This window comes from Schistocerca gregaria, chromosome 1 (assembly GCF_023897955.1).
Source record: "Schistocerca gregaria isolate iqSchGreg1 chromosome 1, iqSchGreg1.2, whole genome shotgun sequence".
Taxonomy (NCBI): Eukaryota; Metazoa; Arthropoda; class Insecta; order Orthoptera; family Acrididae; genus Schistocerca; species Schistocerca gregaria.
Genome location: NC_064920.1, coordinates 266,195,014 through 266,212,553, shown reverse-complemented (window position 1 = coordinate 266,212,553; position 17,540 = coordinate 266,195,014). Strand labels below are relative to the sequence as shown.

The 17,540-nt window shown below is 40.3% G+C and overlaps 1 protein-coding gene across 2 annotated transcripts; it reads left to right on the top strand.

Annotated features, from left to right (window-relative positions):
• The first annotated feature begins 988 nt into the window (after window positions 1–988).
• On the top strand, window positions 989–7,496 carry LOC126340024 (uncharacterized). 2 transcript variants are annotated; one of them, XM_050001680.1, is made up of 2 exons: window positions 989–1,267; window positions 7,281–7,496. In XM_050001680.1, the coding sequence occupies exons 1-2, from the start codon at window positions 1,145–1,147 to the stop codon at window positions 7,467–7,469; spliced, it is 312 nt and encodes a 103-aa protein (XP_049857637.1). In that variant the 5' UTR covers window positions 989–1,144; the 3' UTR covers window positions 7,470–7,496. The 2 variants fall into 2 exon arrangements, 1 of the variants encoding a protein (XP_049857637.1); XR_007565105.1 differs by lacking the exon at window positions 989–1,267 and adding an exon at window positions 3,589–3,902.
• The last annotated feature ends 10,044 nt before the right edge of the window (window positions 7,497–17,540 follow it).

Here is a 17,540-nt window from a genome sequence, read left to right as displayed (position 1 = left end):
ATTTTGATGGAACGTTGCATTCGAACAGATGTATGTTATTATATATCTACTGGAGCACTATATGGTGCGTGCGTGTGTGTGTGTGTGTGTTATGATTTTAGACAAACTAAATTTTGAGACAATGTTGTATTCAAATAGGAGCAGGTTTTTACTACAAAAATGAGAAAATTTTCGACACTTTGAGATCTGAAAGCCATGGTGAAAGGACCTTTCTTTAGCTCAGGAAGAAGCAGTTGTAGTTTGGGTGGAGGGCTGCAGCCACATTGGCCCCCTCTCCCTCAACAGGCCTGTGCATCTCATTAATGTTGGAACTTTATTTTTATCATTGTTCTCCCCAGCAGCCATTTGCACATAACAGATCAGAGCTCGCAACAGCATTGCCAGATGTCGTGGGTCAACTCTCACTAACTATACTGAAGCTTCATTTCCTGCTGTGATTGTTTTTTATGAGACTGTAACTAATATGTGTTCCTGGCATTGAGTGGGTTTGAATTTATTCCAGTTTTCTATTAATCCAGTGGGTCTGTATTTATTCCAATTTTCTATTAATCCATCTCCTTCCTTTCCCCCACACTTCTCTGTCCATCTCCTCCTTTCACCCTCTCTGTCCACCTCCTCCACCATTCACTCTCTTTTCATTTCCTCCTAACCTTCTCTCTGCCCTCCTCCTCACTCTATCTCTGTCCACTACCACCTCCTCCTCAAAATAACATCCCCTCCTCCCTCTCTCTTTCTCCATCTCCTTCTTAACCTCTCTCTGTCTATCCCTTCATGCCCTCTGTCTCTGTTCATCTCCTCCTCTTTCCTTTCTCTGCCCTTCTCCTCATATCCCTTCTCTCTGTCCATTCGCCCCTCTCCTCTCTTTGTTCATCTCCTCGTCTCCCCTTCCCTGTATCAATCTCCTCCTTCCCCCACTCTTTCTGTCCATCTCCTTCTCCCCCCTTCTCTCTCCACATTATCACCTCCACCTCAGTAAGAGGCTGGTGGTTCTTACCCCTACAGATTTTGTTGCAGACTGTAACTAATATGTGTACCGAATGTGACTGAAATTGTGCCTGGGGTTTAGGATGAGATTTTTACATGTGGCTTTGCCCACATATGCCACTTCAATATTTTACATATACATAAAATATTTCACACATATATGTACACATATTTCACCAGTATCTCTAGTGAATTCCACTCTGCAGTTACATTTTCATGTGACTCAATGTTTATGCCTTCATATCAGCTGAACTCTGTGTCACAGAATGATATAATTTTGCAGGTACATCCAGTGGTATATGTGTCTACTGCCCACAAAATGTGTTGTGAATAGAGTTAGTAGTAATGAGGTAATAAATTAAAATCTATGCATGATGTGGCAATTTTTCATTCATCTCAGTATTTGACGTCATTTTTTCTGGCCTATGTGTCATATAATGATATGATTTTGTTGATACACTCAGAGATATATGATAATACTGTCTTCAAAATGTGCCATGTTACTAGTAAAGAACTAATAAATTAGAAATTTTTGCCTCATCTGGCAGTTTTACTGCATGAAGAGTGTAAATGTAGTAATCAATACTTTTTTTAAAATTTTCATTATTTTGAGGAAGTTATCAGTGGGAAAAAGTCTTTTAAAGATTTGAAATTATATGTAATGTTTGTTGCAAGTCGTGAAGCATTCTCATTCTTTAATATTGGATTAATAAAATATGAATATGCATCCTTCATGTGCTACATTGTTTTTTGACCCCCACTCATTTGATAGCGTGCCCCTATAGCGGTTATTTCAAGACAATCAGTGACATGTGTACCAAGTTTGCTTGAAATCAGCCCTGTGGCATAGGAGGAGATGTGAAACGTACATCTACATCTGCACAGATAATCCACAAACCACCAGATGGGGCATGGCACAGGGTACTTTGTACAACTACTAGTCATTCCCTCTCCTGTTTCAATTACAAATAGAATGAGGGAAAAATGACTGTCTGAAAGTCTTCATATGAGCCCTGATTTCTTGCATCTTATCTTCATAATCATTATGTGAAATTACGTTGATAGCTGTAGAACTGTTCTGTAGTCAGCCTCAGATTCCCATTCTCTAAATTTCCCCAATAGTGCCTTAGTGCCTTGGAGAAAGAGTATTGCCTTCCCTCCAGGATTCCCATTTGAGGTCACAAAGCATCTCAATAATACTTGCATGAACATACCAGTAACAAATCTAGCAGTCTGCCTCTGACCTACTTCAATGTCTTCTTTTAAGCCAACCTGGTCAGGATCTGAAGCACTCAAACAGTACTCAAAAATGAGTTGCAGTAGCATTCTATGTACTGCTTACTTTATGGATGAGCTACGATTTCCCAAAATCCTCTCCATAAAATGAAGTCAACCATTTGCCTTCCCCGCTACCAACCTAATGTTCTCGTTCTGCTTCACTTTGAAACATTAGGCCTAGACATTTAATTGAAGTGACTGTGTCAAGCTGCTTGCTACTAATGCTGTATTTGAACGTTACAAGACTGAGTTTCCCACTTATCTGCATTTTTCTACATTTAGAGCAAGCTACCATCCATACCCCTACATTCATTCAAGCATAACACCTTCTTGTACACCACAGCATCGTCAGCAAACAGCCACAAATTGCTGCTCACCCTGTCTGTCAGGTCATTTATGTGTATAGGGAGTAAAAATAGTACTATGACACATGCATGGGACACTCCAAGTGAAATTCTTGTCTCTGATGGAGACTCACCATTAAGGAGCCCGTACTGGGTTCTGTTAATTAAAAAGTGCTTGACACAATCACCTATCTTGGAACCTAAACCATATTCCCAGACCTTCACAACAGTCTGAATTGGGACATCCATCAAATGGTTTATGGAAATCTATGAATACAGAATCTGTGTGTTGCCGTTCATCCATGATTTGTAAGATATTGCATGGGAAAGAACAAGCTGAGTTTTGCACAAGTGATGCTTTCTAAATCCATGTTGATTTGTGAATGGAAGATTCATACATAGACCAATGTATATACATACATACATACAAATATACAAACATACATTTTATACATTTTCATACTATGTATGGGTTCTGTTTTTAACTTTGTGATATTACAGCAGTTTTACATATTAACAATTTTATGCACCATGTAGTTACAGTAGTATAAAATATTCATAGGTGTATCAAACAAATATGTACACCCAACACCAATTTTTCACTCATTGATTCTTTCATTCATAATTATGTTCCATTGATACCATCATCAAGGAGAGCCCCCAGGGATATGAAAGTAATCATGTTATACATTAATGGGCCAAAGCAACCATTTATGGCTTCTTCTGTAAAGTACACTAACGACTAACAGTGAATAGAGCTGAACCGCTCAAACTGATAATTATGGTAATTACTTCTGGATAACTTTGATATACCTTCACTCAAGGCATACTTGATTTCAGAGATCATGTGTCCATACAGTTCACAGGCCAGCTCATAGAGGCCACCTTAGTCAGACCCCTGGTGTGCTCTGGTGTGAAGCCAAGGAAACAGTATTATTTAAGTGATTGCAAATGAGCAATCAACCTAGTCTATAACCTGTATTACTGTTGTCCACTTGATGTGTTCATTGCTATGTGCAATCTGTACTTCATTGTATGTTATGTTGGCTCCATAAAGTACTATGTTTCTTAAATCGTGTCTGTTCTTGCTATAACAAACTTAATGTTTATAAACTACTAGATAAAAGACTTTTCAGCTGCTGCTTTCATCTGGCACTCTAAGCAAAGCATTTATGCAACTTTGTACAGACCACTATACGCTATTGGCAAAGTCAGAGTCTGTCTAATACAAATGTTAGAGGCATGTGGAATTAATTTAAAGTTTTCTGATGAATTGTAGAACCAGCAGCTAACAAGGTATTCTTTTACTTTCTTTTTAAATATTTAGGGATTTTCTGTTTCCTGTCTGGTGTCCATCAGGAGGCCAGAATATAAAATTTCATTCTGAACCCTAGGGAGGTATGAGTAGTCTAAATGGAATTTTTTCTGTTTCAGATACTGTGAAGTTCATTCTAAATTCCCTCTATATTCCCATTATGGAGTATGTATATTGGCATGTAATTGTAAGAATCCTCAGGCCAGGTTATCAACTTTACATTTAAAAGTGCATTGCATATTACATTAAATTTCTACTTGCTAAATGTGAAGATGTTAAATACTTTTATTTTTCATTTTTTGAAAGTTGAACAGTAATAGTAGCCAACTTCTTTTATAGTCTTAGTGCAGTGTCTCTGTGGCACATTGGTGTGATTAAATCACTGCTGAATTTTTTTATCATAGCACAAGGAAGCCAGCAGTGTCCCATAATGATAGTGGAGGCAATTGTTCCTCTTCCAGATCTCCATATGAGTAAGAAGCAGGACTTACTCATAGGAGTTTTGTTTGAACATTTCATTTCCATCACATGTTGCTTTCCTCTTTCCATGTTCTTCTTCATCTGTCATATACTCATGCCCCACAGGTTATTTTTGATGCTGAGTTGAACTTTCTCTATTCTTTCTTTCTTTTCCATAAGTCTTTTATTGATGTACTAAAGTGTGTATCAAAAAGAATCATCTGATTTGGCACATCTATATTTCTGAAGCTAATAAACATATACAATGAATTTTGTGTTTTGATGAACAGGAAACTCAAAAAGTTTTTGTCATACCTTTTCATAGGTGTTCAGTATCCCCCATTAAGATGCATGGCATATGTCAGTGTGGCATTCAGATTGTTCCTACACTGCAGTGAGTATGCCTTGAGTTACAGCTTCCACAGGTGCTGTTAAGTGCTGTTTCCGTTCATTCATTGCTGTTGATATTGGAGGCACATAAACAGAGTCTTTTACAAACCCCCGCAAGAAGAAATCATGTTCTGTCTGGTCCAGTGAATTTGGAGGACAGTAATGTAAGTCTGAACATTTGGTCCAGTCTGACCAGCTCATTGTTCAGTAATCCTTTGATTTTAAAAATTCCAGTGCTTCCAGATGCCAGTGTGTCAGTGCCCCATCCTGCTTGAAAATGAAGTCATTCAAATCAGTCTCCAACTGTGAGTAAAGAAAGTTATCAAGCATATCAAGATATGTGCTTCCTGTAACAGTGTTCTCAGCAAAGAAAATGGACCATATGCCTTTTTCTGTGAAACTGCACAAAACACCTTTAATTTTGGGGAGTTCCTCTCATGTTGTACAACTTCATGTAGTTGTTCTGTACCCCGTATTCTCACATTATGACAGTTTACCTTTCCATTTAAATGGAATGTTGCCTCTTCACTAAACATTAAGCACGGAAGAAAACTGTTATCCTCCACCTTGCCAAGAACAAATTAACAGAACTCGGCATGTTGTTGTTTGTCACCTTCATGAAGAGTTTGCAGTAGCTGAACTATGTACTGTTTCATGTGTAAACAAGGACACAACTCATACCAGATAGGCATCGGAGGCATGTTGAGCTGTCGATCTGCACCACGGCTAATGGATTTCTGCAGATTCCTTGTAAAACTATGGCAGATGCATTCGACGTCTGTGTCTGACACTCAGGGATGGCCCGGTGATTTGCCTTTACACTAACAATCTGTTTATCAGAACTGTTCACACCCTCATCTAATGCAGTGTGCTGTAAGAGAATCCATGCCACACCTAGTATGAAAGTCAAGCTGAACAGTTATTACTGGCCCACACTGTGTAAAATGTAGAACACAACATGTTTTCTGTTATCCTGACACCATTTTTACTAGAACTGAAATGGGCACACACTGCTGCTACCTAATGGGAACCATGTAAAACTCATGAATTTGCTCTTTCCAACAGTATGTTGTTCACACGCATATCTCAAATAAAATAATAGTTATGATTTTTTAAAAATTGGATGATTCTTTTGGTACACCCTTTATATCTTTTTAATCTGCATCTTCTAAACTATTCATTTCACAATTCCTCTTTCTTGTATTATGGATGTTTGAACTCTTCTCTTCCTATGCTTTTTCATCAGTCTTTATTTGCTGCCTTGCTAGCAAGTTTTGCATGTCTCTTACTGTATTGCATGAACTTCCACAATGGAAAATCCTGCATGAAATATAAAAATGAATGGAAGAAATAACAACTCATTATTCAATATGTAGAACATGCTATAATCTCTGAATATGAACTTAATATTCTGACTGTACATACAACCACCGAGTTCCACAAATCTCCCGGATAGTGCATGTACTAACACTACTAATTTCTATATCTTTCATGACCATCAGATTTTGTATCTTCCCATTCTAGCATGACAGTTACAAATATTTCATTAAGATTTCTTCTTACTCGCTTTTCATTGTACAGCTGAATGTATAACTCATAAAAGATGAAATGTTACCTTGTACTATCAGTTTTAGTTCAGGTCTTAATTTATTTTGTATGACTTTGACAATTTTTAGGGTGTTTATTGGTTTTTTATTTAGCGTTAGTGTATTTATCATCTGTTAGCTTTACCACCTGTGGTTACTATGTACTTCACAGTTCTGTGAGAACACAGGTTACTTCTGAAGGACATTAACTATAATCTCTGCACAACCATCATCATATGCAACATTTTTCTTGATGAGTTGTTAATAACATCTGTCCTCATGATGCAATAGGCATATAGGTGCTTGTCTATGTGTCTCTTGGTTCTGCCACTGAATCATGTTTTGTATATCACACAATACTTCTTTGAGGCAGCTGTTAGACATTGACAAGTTCTGGCTGTTTTTATTGCTGGCAAGTAGGAGTCACCAGTGTCTGCGGAAGCCTAGTTTGAAAGTTGCACATGCACAGCTGGGTTGCTTGCTGATAGATTACACTACCATGTTCAGAGCTCCCTATTGGGAGCCAAACTGTGGTCTTCAATGCTTGTGCCAGATAGCTGGTGCTGCTGCTGTGTGTTGCTGTGGCCAGATGCCAAATAAATGGCCCTCAACTATCTTGCAGTATAAGTGTCATAAGAAAGTCTTGTTTTTCTATACATCCAGCAATGGAAAGCACAGAGTAACAGTCTGTACTTAATTGGAATCTCTGTTCTGAAGTAACACAGCTATTAGAGTATAATGTCTCTTTGTAGCTCATCCCCAGGACGTTCAGAGGGGGCAGCTGGCTCTAACAGTAATGTTTCTTTTCATGACTGTTGTAGTTCTTTGTATATTTTTGAACAATTTATGTGCACTTGTTCTTCCTCAGTATTTTCTTACTACCTATTTTCTTTCAAATATTTATTTTAGTGATATTAATTGCAGGTTGTTCTTCAAGTCCTCAATTTACATGTGCCGGTAACACGCAAAGACATGTCCCCTCCAAGCATGCTGCTACAACTATATGATCACAAGCTTATTTGGAATTCAGTTCTAATGACTTTTTGCATTTATACAATGAAACTGTTTACGTATGTTGTCTCAGCCTTTAACCAGAGATCCTTTGTATATTAAATAAAATGTAATTAGGTCTAATAATAATAATAGTAATGTGTTAGTTAATGTATGGTGTTTCACTTACGCCAGTCTTATCTACATTACATCCTCATTACATCCTGTTAAACATAAGTTATGCCTCATAACAGAAATGTGTGACAGTGTGCAGAAGGAATCAAATTTGAAGAAATAGTTGACAGGTCCAAGAGTGAGAAATAACAGGAGAAAGTTAGTAAATTTGTTGCAAGAAAGAAATTAGAAGTAGATAAGAATAATGAAAGTAGGCCTGTAGAAAGCAGTGACAATGGGACAGAAATTCTGGTTCACTGCTTGACAGAAGGAAGACAGCTGGCGTCTACCAAGAGGAAAGCTATGCTGAAAGTAACAAGTGGCATTAGTCTTCTTTTCAAGGAAGAGTGTGTTTGGATAAGATGCACATTACTTGGTAGTTTGCTCCAACTGCATAGCTCAAATGGAGAAGGAGATATAAAAAGTTTTGTTGTATATGGATAGAGCCAGATGCACTTGATCCTTGTCCACAATTATGAAGTGATATTTTACCATGAATGACACTACAAAATATATGTAGAGGTATGTTAATGATAATGTTATTATGCCTTTGTAAAACTGGAATTGTGCAGTTTTGTATTATCACACTATTTGAAATTGTGGTTGATTTTCATATTAGCAAGAACCTAATTTACATTAATTACATTTATTCACTATAAAATAACTTGCAGTCTAGTGCAACATTTGCAGTGGACCTGGCTATTCCAGGGGTCTAATGACTATAAATAACTGCTACTGAGCTCAGGAAAACGACTCTCTGACCTCTGTACTGTAATGTGCCAGTCAAGCAGAAGCTTTCTGTAATTCTTGCAGGTGGCGTTAGCCCTCAAAAGTGAAACTCACCCTTGCAAGAGAAAGCACACAGCACTGAGGATGCTGGCACCAGTGTAGGAGGGTGAGCAGCTGCACTGCCCTGGTCTCGAACACTTAGTTTTTGGAGAGCAAATTCTTTGTTTGCCTCAGTTTCAGTTCCCTAAAGAGAAAATAAGGTAGCAGGAAAGAAAATATGCAAAATACACCAGTATGTTTGTATGGACTTCATTGTTAAAAAGCCAAGACAACAATAATATGATTGCCTTTGTGTAATATCTGTAGTAATACAACTCAGTTTCAAAAATACTCAGTTACACTTTGAATGATTGTAATTCATCAGGCTGTCACATTATGACATATTAATGGTGGTGATACGGCATCAATGTCAATTCAAAAAGAGAACTATCAAAGAACTCCTCAGAATATTCAGTATTTCTCATGCTTTATGTGTGTTACTCATTTTTTCTTTTTCTTTTCTTTTCTTTTTTTAAACACTGTGGCATAACCACTATTTTTTGCCGCTGACACATAAAGAGCATCTCTACCATGACAATTGTGAGAAACCTTAGAAGCCAGTGGAAGCCAAAACACGGTTACAGCTGTTGTGGGAATCAATCTGCTTACATGTTGCAAGCTGAGTTGGGCCAAGCACCACAGCACTGATGACACAGCAAAAGATTGGGGCTACTTTGGAACCAGATGACCAGTTTCCACTCCTTAAGATTATGGATTTGTTATATCATACATGGTTAGAAGTGCTACATCACCTTAACAAATGAGCACCTAACTAATGTAAGTACCCATCATTTCTAGCCAATCGTGTTCCAGTCTGACCGCACCAATCACAAGAAGAGGACTACAACAAGGTGAAGGGGTGATATCTTTCTCCAAGCAGTCACACAAGTTAGGCCACACCACTGCTCCAACTGCAGGCCATAAGCTCCAGAGATTTGGCACCTCTCCACCAATGAACCACCTTGCAGCTCACTCTATCCACAGCAGACTTCTTCCCTGGAGAGCAGCTGTTTGAGACCAGGGCAGGGCAGTTGCTCACCCTCCTACACTGGTGCCAGCACCCTCAGTGCCATGTGCTTTCTTTTGCAAGGGTGAATTCCACTTCTGAGGGACGGCACAGCGGACACACTAGGAACGGCAGTGTTGGCCGTCGAATGGGGCTAGCTGCGCAGCATTTGTGCACCGCCGCCGTCAGTGTCAGCCAGTTTGCCGTGGCATACGGAGCTCCATCGCAGTCTTTAACACTGGTAGCATGCCGCGACAGCGTGGACGTGAACCGTATGTGCAGTTGACGGACTTTGAGCGAGGGCATATAGTGGGCATGCGGGAGGCCGGGTGGACGTACCGCCGAATTGCTCAACACGTGGGGCGTGAGGTCTCCACAGTACATCGATGTTGTCGCCAGTGGTCGGCGGAAGGTGTACGTGCCTGTCGACCTGGAACCGGACCGCAGCGACGCACGGATGCATGCCAAGACCGTAGGATCCTATGCAGTGCCGTAGGGGACCGCACCGCCACTTCCTAGCAAATTAGGGACACTGTTGCTCCTGGGGTATCGGCGAGGACCATTCGCAACCGTCTCCATGAAGCATTTCTCCTCCTCACACGAGGCATCACAACAACGTTTCACCAGGCAACGCCTGTCAACTGCTCTTTGTGTATAAGAAATCGGTTGGAAACTTTCTTCATGTCAGCACGTTGTAGGTGTCGCCACCGGCACCAACCTTGTGTGAATGCTCTGAAAAGCTGATCATTTGCATATCACAGCATCTTCTTCCTGTCAGTTAAATTTCGCGTCTGTAGCACGTCATCTTCGTGGTGTAGCAATTTTAATGACCAGTAGTGTATTTTAATGGCATTATATCGAAATTTGATATGACAGCTCTCAACACGAAGAGTTTTCATACATATGAAAGATTTTTGATTACGCCCTGTGTCTATATGTCCTGAATATGAATTCAGAGTCATTCGAACCTTTATTTGAAACACTGCAGATCTTCGATTTGAGACGGATGAAATGACAGCAGACATTAAGTCTTTGTCCAAAAATGTGGTGATGAAAAGATGCGGCTCGACGTCCTGAGGAACAAAATTTGAATTTTTTTTAATTACAGAACCTCCGGTGTCGAGGTTGCCGATCCAGCTGCTGAGACTGCAAACAATTACTTGTGAGTCCTGTTATTAGTTCGGAGAGAGTGCTGCTTTTGTCTGTGACAGAGAATGGGTCTGGAAGAAACAATGAAAGCGAGAATATAAGTTAAATTGGGATTCCGTGAAGCGTGCATTGATTTGAGATATGAAAGCAAACCGTAAAAACGATTCCAACTGCCACCAAATGTTACACGGTAAGATGAGTCCGTTTGTATGAAGTCTTTGGTGTGGAAGTTGTGCATTTTTCATTTTTATACTTGTCAGTTGAATATTGAATAAGTGAGCTGTTGATTTTATGCTGTAATGCGTGGTTGTAACTGTATAGCTCTCTCTTGGTTTGCATCTAACGTTTGATGCAATTATACGGAATGAAGGAATAACATCCGGTGTATGGAAATTTTAGCATTAGTGGAACTACTCCCGTGTATACATTTTTTACCTTTAATATGAACACTCTTCAATGTCGTAGAGCAGAAATGTTCGACTTTGGCTAATTCACAAAAATCCTCTACTGTCGTAAGTGTAGTCTAGCTACAGATTGAGTGCATCTGGCAGTCTTCAGCAGCTTCTTGGTTTTATTTTCTTTCTAGTATGGATATAAAAGAAACAAGACACGCGATAATGTAACTTAAAGAACGTCTTTGAATGAGTACCTACAGGAAAAACTACGCAGGCCCACAACATACTGATAACAGCAAAGAAAACAAATTTCCATTGAAAACAGCAAAAGTGTTGTAAGACAGCGTTTGTGAAAAAGGAAAAGAAATTGTTGTCAAGAGAGGACCTAAATACGTGTTTCGAAGGGTGACAGTATTAGTGCTTCTGAACAAAACGCTTCTTGTGGACAACGCCCTATTCCGAATATCCGAAATAGAACACATGTAATATCGCTTTTGTAGGCTTTTTTAATAATACGACAACCACTCTCTCCAGAAAAAACACGTCGCTGTACAAAATTAAATTACATTAAATTTCCCACGAAAAAGACCTTATTCATTTTCTCTCTAGGACTAATAGCGCGAAGGAAGCGGGACAATATTGAAAATCTCGCACGACGGGGAGCACTGTAGCTTAGGTAATTTTTGTAGGCTAGTTTGAGGCAGTTTCCTGACGTAATAGACCACAAGTTCCTGTATCAACTTCCTCTACACTACTGTGATACATTGTAAACGATGACAATCTTCGAACAATGCATAAAATAAGTTGCAATATACATTAAATGTGTTCTGCATCGGAAGCCCATTTGAATACGAAGTAATTTTATTCAGGATCACTAATACTATCACCACTCATAGCACACACCTTTCCTCATGAGTTGCTCTGTATATTGTTTTGTAGACACTAAGGAGACAAATAAAACTGGCGGAGTAAGTAATGGTTAAGTTTCTTCCCCATGGATTATCAGTGTTGACAGAAGTGGTCAGTACTATTTTTCCTGCTACAAATTTCTTGTTTCAGCGATTGTGGGGCGCCACAGATAAACTTTTATGTGGTTTCATATTAGCTTATTTACATGTTGTGTGAATTACGTTTCACAAATAAGCGAAACTATATGAACATACTATATGAGTCCGGTCCCACACCTCTACAGTCGTTAGGAGAGAGCCAGGCAGGATGTGGTAGTGAGGCTCTAGCTACACTCCAGAGCGCCAAGAGAACATCGTTGACAATAACGCATTTATTAAGCAGTAATACAGGATTGTCTCCCTAGGTACCGCACCACCGTCGGGCCAGCAGCGCTGCGGGCTTGTTAGCAGGGGGAAGTTGGCATGCATTCGAATTGTAGTTCTACTGGTACAGCGAGGCATCAGGTGGCGGCGGTTACGTAACTGGGTGGCTGTCGACTCGTGGGCGTCGTTGGCATCCAGCTCTATGTGTCAACCTCCGAAGCACTCTTACGGACAGTGAAGATTTGCTCTCAGGAGACACGCATCCAGGTCCGCCTGGAATACTCGCTTTTTGGAGCCGACAGCATCGATGTCTGCAACAGGAATGGGATGACGAGCAGCAGGGGCCCTCCCCCTCGAAGATGGATAGTGTCCCTGTCAAGTAGGTCAAGCCTCCAGTGGGCCTACATGGTGATGGCAGTCTCTGCACCCTGTCACCATTGTTTCAGAAGTTAGCACTGCAGCTGGCAGAGGAAGTGTCCTTCCAGCAGGACTTTTGGCTCCATACGTGATCGAAGTCGACTAGGTGCGCCAAGGATCAACTCTCATAGCCTCCCCTCTCAAGGATAGATGTAACTGAGACCAGCACTGAGACTACACACTGAGCGGTCAGCTCTCAGCAAATGAGACGTATGTCAAGAAGGATGAGGTATTTATGTTGGCACTTTCCAGGCAATTTGCAGCGGTGAGGATGGCAATGACGATGGTGTCCTGGTGCGGCAAAACAAGCGCTGTATCATTGTGAGAAATACAGAGGTGAGCGAGGGTGCTGGGACTTAAAATCTAGTACACTACCACTAGCACCAAGTCATCATAACGCGCCTGTGTGTAGCATACAAAGTACTGCGCCATAATCTAAGAATGAAATTAAACAGTTAAAGTAATTTTTCCAAACTTTCTCAGTGTATGCTTCGGTATATTAATGTTAACATCTTGAAGTCTCAGCGTCATCTAATTAATACGTTTTGCTAAATATATTATTTTAAGAAAAAAAGTAGCGCTACATAATGAACCTAGAAAGAAAAAAAATGTTCAGAATGTGCAATGTAAGTCACAATGAAAAGTTACAAGTCTCAACTTGATCGAGGCAACATTTTGGTCAAAATCGGCGGTTTTCAGAAAATTTTAAGGCGCTAAGTATTACATTCAGAAAGACGAAAATTCGAATTTAGCCTCAGTTTTTTTTATAAAGACATTAACTATGTGACTTCATTAAGCTACTTTAGTTAGTTTTCAAGTTATTTACTAAAATCCAAATTTCGAACGAAAAACGTCTTTTTTAGTAACCATGTGTGTGTACATTTGCATGACAGTTGTTCTGTTTACGGAGTTAGTGCAGCATGTGTGTAATTTTACATATCAAGCAACACCGCTATGCATTTTCTTTTTCCTCGTAAGATGCATTTTCCATTAAATAGGACTGATGCGAGCAAAGCATAATATCTGGACAGTAATTGGATGTGAGCACTGGGCGGTATACATCTCCAGAAAACTATATTTACATGTATCATAAAGAACCTCCTTTTTTCTGTGTAACAGAAGGAAATAGTTCGATTATCTTGAAGTTTGTCACCATAGTGACTGGGATACATACCTTCAGGGTGGATGTATGTCAGATGTTGGACATACATGTCCTGCACTCCACATGACTGATATTTCGTAAACCAGATCTAGCATTATATCATGTTAAAGTGCAGAACTGTGTGGCTATAACAGTACTGCACGTTTGATAGCACAGCTGATTTACGTAAAATGCTTCTAACTCCACCCATGTGGAACTTCATCATGTGTAAACTACATGTTTCTTCTTATTCATCTTTTATATTACAACAACACTATCATATGCACTATACACCAATAAGGGGTGCTAACCACCTCAACATGCAAGCATTTGGCGAGATCTTGTGTACTTGGATGGGTGCCACAAGACTGGTGCAGTATAATCTTCACTGAACAGCAGTTTTGGACTCCGCTCACTCTGTTCTTTCACAAGACGTGGGATAAAGCAGACATAGTACCCTCCTACTTCTGGTTATTTGCAACTTAAATCAGCATCACTGTTGAGGGGATGCTTCCTCAAAGACAATGCAGGGAGATTTTTCAGTCTCCAACTTTATGTTATGAACGTGAAAATACTCTGCGGCTCCCATTCACATAGACAAAGATGGCCAATAGTAACGGTAAATTTTGCACTACGATCAAAGTGCTAGAAATATTTAGGTCACATAACTGCCTTGTATAGAACGCTGTCCAGTGTACTTTGGAGAATATGTCCAAGAATTAACCATGAATAGACATACAGCACAATCATCTATCTACATTATCAATCTAGTATTGGTACTCACAAAGTAGCGAAGGGTGGTTCAGCGATGACACAGAAGTTTGGAAGCATACTGCCGTGTCATTTTTGGTGTTGAAATTACGGAGAAATTGGTAAAATTGATCGCACTATCAACTGTGGTGTTTATACAGTACATTGTCCCATATCGATGGTGTCTTTTCCATCCCATCTGTCCACTGCCATGATGTTGTTTACCACATAACGATTGACTGGCACCACTTGTTTGAGATGGAGAGAGTCTTGGTGGGAGAAGAAGTTCTGGGGATGGCCAGAACCCAAACAGTGATGCATAATGGCAGTAATATGAGGAATCAACACTCTTGGCCTTTTCGAAATAGAACACCAAGACATCTACTATCTTGTCACTGTGGAAGGTGAGATAAATGCTCCACAATGCCGTAAACTCTTCCAGTTTCCATATGTTGTGAACGCCTTCCACATTTTTGTCATTAAGAACCTTCACCTCTGTCTAATTTCAACCATGTTGTGTGTAATGGGAGCAGCTTAGTTTACACCTTGAGATGTCCAGTTTCCCATAAGAGCCAATGGTTCGAAATTTATTAATGTGACCCCAAAGTCACAGTAGAAGAACGAAATGTATGGCTGTGTACACAGCTGCAGCCACACAGTACATCAACATGTTACAGCAAAAAACTGTGTATAAAACAGCTATGAAACTACAACACAAGAGCCCCCTCTTGTGACTGATAGTCTGTGGGATATGGTCCTCCTACAGTACAGGTTCATGGAAGCGACTTGATTCACTGCCCGCCTGTTACAGTTGACCAGTACATGTATATCTAATGGGATCACAAAGTTTGATCCATGTCAACACACACACTGTATTTGTTTCCCGATATATCGGAAGAGAGAGACATGGTGTTTACAGTTCATAGTGTTACTCCGTTTGATGTCACAGAAATAACGCAGAGGCAGAGAGAGTCATTGTGCTGTCAGTGAAGACTCCGAAACCATTACATTGTCCTGTTTTTAGCGTGGTAATCATAGGAACACAATAAACGAGATTAGGATGTTTACAGAGTGATATTTATAGACCCTCATTCGATGTCGATCGATTGTAGATGTTAAGCTTCTGCATTTCTTTGTATAGTCCACATATACTCTACATGGCTGTGAATTTCCTCGTATGCATTAGTATGCTATTTTTGTCGTTGATAGCTCTTCTAACTAACAGAACTCTGTGGTCGAAAGATGATGGGATTTAGAGAGAATCAGCAGCGGTCTGTAACTTTTCGTAGGGCATCTCTTACTCGTGGAAATGACGTGGATTCAAATGCCATATATCGACGACTGGAAGATTGGTGAGATTTGGTAGGATTAGCGATACTCTGACAAAAGCAGAGTTGAGAGGTGAGGTCTATCCCGCATCTTCTAAGCGTTGTGGACAAACATATTACATGCTCTCACTTTCGTCTCGCTAAGTAACTGCAGTGAGAAAATTAGATGTCAATATGAATATTATTACCAAGAGACAATCAACACCAGTACGTGAGTCTTTTGTTTCCTCGATAAATATCGCAAGTCATCGTATGGTGTGTGGTGGAGGATACCCTGTAGTCATTCCCTTTTCTATTCCATTCGCAAATAGAACGAGGGAACAAGGCTTCCTTAATGTCTCCTTAGGAGCGCAACTTTCTGTTATCTTCTCTTCGCGGCCCTGACCTGAAATGTAAAGTGTCTGTCATCATCTATTTAATTAATTAGCCTATGAAACTTATATCAATGATATGCCACCTGCCAGGTGAGAGTGAGGGCTAGAATACCATGGATCTGTGGATATAATCCAGGAGTTGGATTGATAATCAGTCGTGTTTTCATTGTTTTTTTCCAACGAAATTTCATTCTCTAACCTACAAAGAGAGAATGACCAAATTTATAAAGCGATACGTAGGATTAACACAATATTCACAACTTCTCTGAGCTGTTACCTTAAGAGACTTGGTATGTGGTGAAGCGTTTGGTTACTTTAAAGGAGTTCGAAAGTGAGGAGGCATTGTGTAATGGAGTAGATCTTAGTACTCTGTCATGAGCCAAAAATGGGTTCAATATTCTAGTCCTGTGACTCAGGACGTAAGAGACATTATTAACCTGACTAGAACAGATTTTTTTTTAAATCTAGTGAGACACTTCTTAGAGGAAATATGGCGTGGGCCATTCCGTTACAGGACTTTCACAAGTAATGATGCTTTAGCGATTTGAAAACGCGTCTACAACCGGATTTCTTCTGTCTTCGAAAATAATTCATATAAAAGGAAGAATCTACATTTCATGTGTGAAATTCGAGGTGTATGGTCAACAAATTCCCTGCCTCGAATTGCATGAAATTGTCTTTTAACCGGGGGGAGGGGGGGGGGGAGTCTATGTCAGGGTGGAATCACTAAGAGCTACTGTATACAAACAAGCCACAGCTGATTGTCTCGCAGTGCGCTGCGCCAGACGCATTAGTGGTCACGAGGCTTCAGCTAGCAGAAGTCACAGATTACCTTGGCCTGTGACGTATTGTTAGATACAAAGAATACGTCGACCTGCCTGCTCTTGTCTGTGGCAGCGGGGACTAGCGGAGTGACCAGTGTGCCAGGTGAATGGCGACAGAAGCGGATGTGTGTGTTGTGTGAAAGGTTTAAATATGACAGGTGTGAATGCTGGACGATTATTTCCCCCAAGTAAATTGATCAGTTGATTACTTGGTGACAATCTCTCTGGTCCCTGATCGTCCGATAGGGCCGGTACATGGATGTCAAGGGATGGGCGTGCCGGCCAATACATGTGCAGGTCTCTCCTGACTGGCGTCTTCGAGATGAAGCGATATCGGTGCTGGTGTGTCAATAAGTTATTGGGGCTACCTCTCCATTATGAACTGAGTCTTTTTCCTGCCAATTTTTTCTGGGAGTGGTGGGTAATGACGGGGCGAGGGATTGTGGTATGACTTCCTCTGGTGGTGGCATTCTGCACTAGCTCAGTCGATCTGTGCGGGTCAAGATGAGTACCCACACGAAAATTTTCCCACAAGAC

What these genes read in the sequence shown, in the direction of transcription:
- LOC126340024 (XM_050001680.1), top strand. Translation starts at nt 1,145, where the DNA reads ATGTACACATATTTCACCAGTATCTCTAGTGAATTCCACTCTGCAGTT. An exon ending in AGAATGATATAATTTTGCAG is followed by an intron (nt 1,268 to 7,280) that starts GTACATCCAGTG and finishes TATTAATTGCAG; the next exon opens with GTTGTTCTTCAAGTCCTCAA.